The 7,939-nt window shown below is 35.3% G+C and overlaps 1 protein-coding gene across 1 annotated transcript; it reads left to right on the forward strand.

The window, feature by feature from the left end:
- Window positions 1-6,364: 6,364 nt before the first annotated feature.
- LOC145283996 (uncharacterized) lies at window positions 6,365-6,790 on the forward strand. The gene has a single exon (XM_080133090.1). It carries the CDS (start codon window positions 6,365-6,367, stop codon window positions 6,788-6,790), a length of 426 nt encoding a protein of 141 aa, XP_079989216.1.
- Window positions 6,791-7,939: the final 1,149 nt, after the last annotated feature.

Raw genomic sequence — 7,939 nt, forward strand, 5'->3', positions numbered from 1 at the left:
CTAATAGGTTTGGTTGTTTTGTTTTACGGCATATCAACCCTTTTTGGGTTATTTAATGCCGAATGCAGTTATTTTGAAAATAGTATTCATGTTGCATCCAGTTATTTTGTAGAAGGTTTTTATTCTTCAAGTTTTTTGTATCTTTAATCGCTAGTTTGTAGTGTTTGGTTTGGTTGTTTTATAGTGGGTTTTATCGTTTTTGTTCCCTGCCCTGCAGAACATGAATGAGTTTTGCAATGGGAGAGGGAAAAGGGTTACAGTATCAATGTTTGGTATATTTTAAGTTAGGAAACCAGTCAGGAAGTGGGGGAGATGAAAAGAGAAACGGGAAATGGGAAGAAAAAAAGGGGGAAAAAGTGAGTTGCTTGTTTTTGTTTTTGGTTTTGCAGAACATAATTAAGTTTTGCGAAAGGAAGTAGAAAGAATAAAAAGCATCAATGTTAGGTGCATTTCATCTCAGTACCTAATCTAATAACATACGTTGCCATATATACAAATAATTATACACTATGTTGCAGCAATGTCAGGTTTGTTAGAAAGGTCATGTATGCCACATGTCAATTTCAAGGCTCCGAAATATCCCCTTTATGGTGAGCTATCCAAACGAAAAAGAACCGTGAGAGGACAGCAGCAACAGTGCAAGAGCAGTCTAAAGGTCTTCCTCAAAAAGTTTGTTTCGTGGGGAAACCCTCACCCAAGACAGATGTCCCTGCCGTGCTGCAAGCTACAAAATGGCTACCATTGCTGAATCCACACGCAATGAAGAACGCGAGAAAGAAACGTAACATTAGACAGATCAGTCATAACCTCTGCTACAGAATAATCCCACAGGTGTCCGACATGCAGGAAATACTTCAAAGCTCAAATCGTTCTAAAGAGCAATCCCTGAATATATATATATATATATATATATATATATATATATATATATATATATATATATATATATATATATATATATATATATATATAGTAATTTATAAAATATATATGGCGATTAAGCTACACTGAATATTCGGCGTTTCATCCACTCTAGGATTCGTCAGGCTTATGTGAGTAAATGAAGTAGTTATATATATATATATATATATATATATATATATATATATATATATATATATATATATATATATATATATATATATATATATATGTTTTTGTGATACGTTTTGAATGAATCCAATTATTTACGAAAGTGCATTTTTACCTAAATGTGAGTTGGGATTAATTTTCCCTTTAACCAATTTGGTACCTCCACATGGGGAGAGGTATATATATTGTTTTTAAAATATAATTATCCACTGACACGTGTTTCGTCGTCTACGACCATCAGAGTGGTTGAATATATATATACGGTAATGAGCCTGAACTCTCAATCCGTTGGTCCATCTCGCCGACTCTTTTGGATATATCGCGATTTATTTAGATGTTATTTGTTTTTGTTTTTTGCGATACGTTTTGAATGAATTCAATTATTTACGAAATATATGTGTGTGTGTGTGTGTGTGTGTGTGTGTGTGTGTGTGTGTGTGTGTGTGTGTGTGTGTGTGTGTGTGTGTGGAGGAATAAGGAAACCATTACTACTTATAAGAGTGGTAAAAATATACCAAATAATAGTAGGGTAATTATAATAGTGAGAAAGATAATAATAATAATGAATGGTCTCCTTATTCCTCCACCTTGCCATCTATATGTATCCTTAACTTTTTGCATCGTTAAACCCACTCAGAGTCATTGCCATCCTAATCTCCAACCGCCCCCTTATAATCACACTCCCTATATCATAACAGAAGAAACTTAAAAATATTGCCGCATATTACCTTTCAATTTTACAACCTTGCATACCCCCCCCCCAAAAAAAAAAAATTCTAAGCGATTTTATGGCCGCCATTTACCATTTAGGTTGCACCAGTCAAAAATACCACTTCATAGAAATAGACACTCCACAAACCGTTAACATAAATTACCACGCAGCAGCAATACACATCCAATTTAACCCTAATACATATACCCCTTAATCTCAACACTATGTTAAAGACCATATACAATCTTATATATCATACTATATATAACAAGCTTCTCCTCATTTATTTAGAATTCAATAAAGCTTCCCAACATTCTATAATTCCTCTTAATCTTTTTCGTCTCCAATGAACCCTACGCTAGACGCCGCATCTCCCCCATGCTACCTAGCACCTTCTGTACTCTTCTGATGAGAAGCATTAGGCTTCGAAATGCCCTGGCATAAAGAGTGCCTTCTATCCCCCAAATTTTGCTTGTATTCCATTATTCAATAAATGATCCATTCTATATCTACCAATATATAGTTTTGTGACTTCACGATAAGTCTCCTCTTGTGGAATTGAACTCTCTCTTTTCCTCTTACACATTAAGCTATATATATATATATATATATATATATATATATATATATATATATATATATATATATATATATATATATATTAGCAAAAGTATCCGTCGTTGACTGGGTTCTAAAACAGCCTACAGAAAATGGACTATGATTTAATGAAGTATGATAGGTTATGAAAAGGAAATGTTGTAAAGAGAGAGCTTCGAATTCGGGGGTATCAAAACCAAAGCAAAATATGATGAAAGTAAAAATAAAATAGATAAACCCCATAATTTATTATACCATACCTGTTCACACTGAAACACTTATCACAATATTCTGTGGATCTATATTAAAACACCTTGTTAAACTTTGTGACATATTTCCATTCTATGGAGGTCAGGCGCGAACGAACACCCCATAATTTTATTATACCATATTTCTTCAAACTGAAACATTTATCAAAGTATACTTACGCAGATAGATATGAAAAGTCTTTATTAAAGTTTGTGCCTATTTCTATTCTATGGAGGCCAGGCGCGAACGCAGACCCCACAATTTTATTATACCATCCCTATTTAAGTTAAAACATACTTATCAAAGTATTCTTATGTACATCTATATCAAAAACACTTGTAAACGGTTTTTTTTTAATTTTTTAATTTGTTATTTCCATACTTTGTGGACCATGCGCTAACGCAGACCCCACAATTTTAATGAATCATCATTATGCCAGATCAAACATACCCATTCCTGTGTCTCGATACATCTGCTATCAGTATATGTAATAAGTTTTTTTAAAATAGTCAACCATATAGGAGCCTATTCATGACCAGACACGCGTACATACACACACACACACATTCAGCTTTATATTATAGATATAGGCATACAAAAATATATATAGAAAGAGGTTTGTGTTTACTATAAGCTTTGTATGCAAATATTACGCAAGTATAAATCATGTAGAATATCTGCCTGAATATAATTACACGTAATAGATAACTAAAGATGATCATCTCATAAGAAAACCAGAAAAAATAAGTTAATAGGTTAATAATACTGAAATAATCCATTGCACATGGTAGAGCATCTCCACATTCTACCCCAACGGCATATCACCCTCACCATGTAATATGCAAAATTATTGTCATTTTTAGTTGATCGGAAACCACAAGTAATCAACCGTGACCTTTCAGAAAAGAAAAAAAGAAGAAAGAAAACGCGCAATACTTGGGAAAAAAGAAAACACAACTTCATAGTTTTGCAATACTGTAAACAACTAAAGCGTCACTCCCATTTCGACTGTGGAAAAATTCGTTTATTCGGCACGACGGTGGCGGGGAGTCGACTGACAAAACAGATAAGCCGGATCGAAGGAAGTTCCAAAGAGCCAAAAGGAAACCAAAAGGATAAAAACTATTCCAAGGCTAAATAAGCATTTCCTTTCCAATTCTTGGTCGTCTGAGGCGATGATGACAGATGGGCCGTCTGTGATCAGAGATAATCGAGTCCCAGGTGAAGTCAATAGGGCGTATGCGTTAACCAATACGTATACCAATATACACTTATATATAATAATATGAGAGGTTGTTTGTTTGTCTGTCCGTCTGCTTTTTTTCGATATTCATTGCTAATGAAACGATAAAATTGTCGCCTTAAAAAAGACGACATGATTCCATTTCCGTTCGATAAAAACCGGTTTTATTTTATTTTTATTTTTATTTATTTATTTATTTTTTATTTTATTTATTTATTTATTTATTTATTTTGCAGACCATCCACTAGTTTACCAACAGTGTACAAATCACCATAGCGATAGGAGCCTTCTATCATGTCTGAAGGTAAAACAATGCTAAACAAGCGAGATCGGGGATGCGCCGCTGTACAATTCATGCTCTCTATCGATCCAAGTTATGAGAACAGTACCATTGGCAGCACCCTCAAAATGTAAATCCAGACGGTCCAACGTGCCCAGAGTGATGAAAAAGAAAAAGGTTCCGGCTACGGTTATGGTCTTTGGTTTGGTATTAAGTGAGGGCCACATCATGCCACCTCATATCTTCGAGGTAGGCTTGAAAGTCAACATCAAAGTGTACTTGGATGTGTTGAAGAATGTGGTGATCCCCTGGTTCAATCAGGTGGCCGCTGGCAGATTCTGAGTGTGACAGCAGGACTCGGTACCGGCCCACAAGTTCAAAGAGACCCAAATTTGGCTTCAGAAGGAGTGCTACAATTTTGTACTCTTCTCTCACTGCCTCCCCTCTTCCCCGACCTGAACCCGCTGGAATACTTCGTTTGGTCATTCGTCGAGAACATCACCAACCTGACCTCCCACAAAACCAAAGCCAGCCTGATCGCCGCCATCCGCCGAGTATCCGCCGAATTCCCACCGGCGCTTGTGGAAAAGGCATGCTCCTAGCTCCGGACCCTATCGAAGCGATGCTTGAGACTAAAGGCGGCTACATTGAGTAGATGTCAGCTCTACTACATAATCAAGTTACTTGAATTGATTTTATTTTCAATAAAAAATTTTTAAATAAAGCTGTTGTGTTGTGTTTTTTTTTTTTTTTTTTTAGGGTGACACGTTTATCGTTCCACTTTGTATGTAGCATAAACAACGTCTACGCAAAAAGTTTCAAATCCGAAGATCAAAAAGAAACGTTAAAAATAAATACATTAAAAAAAAAAAAACAGTTCTCCAACGTTGGAAAAAAATAATGACTTTCAAGCCAATGAAAAAAAAAAGAAATACAAGTTAAAATTTAGAGCAACTGACCTGTAATTGATTGTGACGAGGCGAGAAATTCATGATGTTTGATCGTCTTTATGAATTAGGCGAGCGAGGCGTTCGGTTACCAATACTAACGTTCATATATTCTATGCTGTACTTAGGGAATAGAAGTAAATAAATGCAGTCACCCATTTAGATAATAAAGAGAAAAGAGAGAGAAAAGAGAGATTAAAAAAGAGGGTATCAAAGAGAAGCCCCAAAGAAAAAGTAAGGAAAAAAAAACGAATAGAATTAAAATTGCATTTTTGTTTTGCCTGTCATGCTTAAGTTTGAAATAGTAACAACTTGGTGTCAGTCTGTAACCGAAACTACGAAACAACTCTAAAGCCGTATTTATCAAGGTCGTGGCCGTCTAGTTAAATGTCTCTTAGTGTGTGGATGCGTGAATTGCATATAACATACATACAATAATACATGACGCGAAGACATACCTGGCTCTGCTTAGCTGTAGAGCACTCTTCATCGATCGTCTTGGGAGTTAATTCTGCCAACCAAACACAAACGCATGCCAAACGAACACAAGACGATGATTGCTGTTTTATATATTTTTATTCCATTCCACGGGTATTATCTTAGCAGACTAGAGTGGATCGGCGATCTTGGCATGCGGACAAACCGTCACCCTCTTTTTGAGGAGACCTTGATTCTCAGATCTTGTCTCTTTTGTGTCTAGCAATCAACTCAACCAAAATTAACTAAATTTCTCGAAAACGGAACCCCTGATACGTCAGATCCGGTCCACCATCTACCTAGCTTCGGTGCAGCGGATCGGTCATTCAGTTTGACATATGTCACAACACTGACCCTTTAATCCGCCTGCACTTCTGCACCTGGAGTGCTCGCTGAACTATTGTTTCCCATGATTCAACTTTGTCATTCTGTCAGCTAGAAAAAAAAGCAGATATTAAACAGATAGATAGATAGATAGATAGATAAATAGATAGATAGATAGATAGATAAATAGATAGATAGATAGATAGATAGATAGATAATTATTTTCTAACAAGCGTTGCCCGGCGACTAACTAGCATGATGCTTAAGTTTGAAATAGTAACGAGTCGGTGTCAGTCTGTAACCGAAACTACGAAACAACTCTAAAAGTTATTACGTAATATTCTCAAGTCGTTTTAATCTTCTATTATATACTGTTGGACTATGTAAGGACGTAACAAGAAATTGTTAAAAGTAAATTGAAATCAACTAAATTTTCAACATCAATGTCGGTTCTACTCTATGGCTCAGAAACGTGGAGAGTGACCAAGATCAACAACCACAGACTCCAGACATTCACCAACAGATGTGTCAGAAACATCATTAACATCAGATGGCCAGAGACTATCTTCAATGAACAACTGTGGGACAAAACCAACCAAATCCCAATGGAGATAGAAATCAAAAAAACGGAAATGAAACTGGGTTGGCCAGACGTTGCGGAAGCGTGCATCCAACATCAGGCACTTGAATGGAACCCGCAAGGCAAGCGTAAAATTGGTCGCCCGAGGAAGACATGGAAAAGAAGAATTGAGGCTGAGACCAGGACTGCCGGAATGGCATGGGCCAAACTGAAGAGGGACAGCCAGAACCGGGTCTGTTGGAAGAGCGTCGTTGCGGCTCTATGTTCCCCAAGGAATCAAGAGGCCTAAACAAATTAATATATATATATATATATATATATATATATATATATATATATATATATATATGTATATATATATGTATGTATATATATATTTGTGTATATATATATATAAATATATATATATATATACTAGCTGTACCCTGCCATGCGTTGTAGTGGCTCAATTTGGTGTAATGGAAAAATTTAATAAAAGAGAAAATGCATGTTTCTTATATTAGTACAGCAATCCACTGCAAAAAGTGAAAAATAAGGCGAAACTGAAAAAAATGGTGCTCTTGCAGAATTTGATCTGGATCCTCGAGAGTTTCTGTCAATCATTCATGTTTTGGACTTGACCAACAATCAGTGGATGAAGCCGAACGTAGCAAAAATGTTGAAACGCTAAATGCTTTCTTTTTGTTGTTGTTTTAAAAAATGTGATTTAGTAATTAATATTTGGTTGATGGTGGGGGGAGGGGGGTTACTATACACAGATTCGAAAAAGTCGTCCAAAAACAAATAAATGAAAGCAAAGGTAAGGTAATTTACGTTTCTACCTAATTGGATAATTGTTTAGTGTTTTTATGTAATGTAAAATGTTTAATTGGCTCAAAAAACAGAAATGGTCGCGAATTCTGTTGAATACGTTAAGTTTGGGAAAGTAAGTTGAAAACTAAAAACTATACAAAACAGTGTCTGAAACTCACCGAACATATGTTACCATGACATAGGCTGGCATAATGGATAGGTTTCTGACAGTATTTTGTATAGTTTTTTTAATTTTAACTCACTTTCTCTAACTTAAAGTAATCAACAGTGTCCACCACCATTTGTAGCTTTCAAATACACCAATAAACACTGTTTTTCGAGCCGACTAAACGTTACATTAAATGAAAAGGGTTTATATTACTAAACACAGATACAAAGAAGTTGTCAAAAAATAAATATATAACAAATAAATGTTATCAAAGGCAAGAAAAGTAAGTGTTCTACCTAACTGGATAAGATTTTAGTGTTTTTATGTAATGTATAATCGGTTCAAAAACATTCAATGTTTATCGGTATATCTGAAAAATACAAATGGCGGCAGACTGTATCGAACATGTTAAGTTTGGGGAAATTTTGGGAAAATGAGTTTAAACTAAAAATACTGTTAGGAACTCACTCAATATAT

Source organism: Euprymna scolopes, chromosome 8 (assembly GCF_053919585.1).
Source record: "Euprymna scolopes isolate OS-2025 chromosome 8, ASM5391958v1, whole genome shotgun sequence".
Classification (NCBI taxonomy): Eukaryota; Metazoa; Mollusca; class Cephalopoda; order Sepiida; family Sepiolidae; genus Euprymna; species Euprymna scolopes.

Bases quoted from the DNA above. Each gene is read 5' to 3' on its own strand.
- LOC145283996 (XM_080133090.1), top strand. From the start codon at position 6,365: ATGTCGGTTCTACTCTATGGCTCAGAAACGTGGAGAGTGACCAAGATC.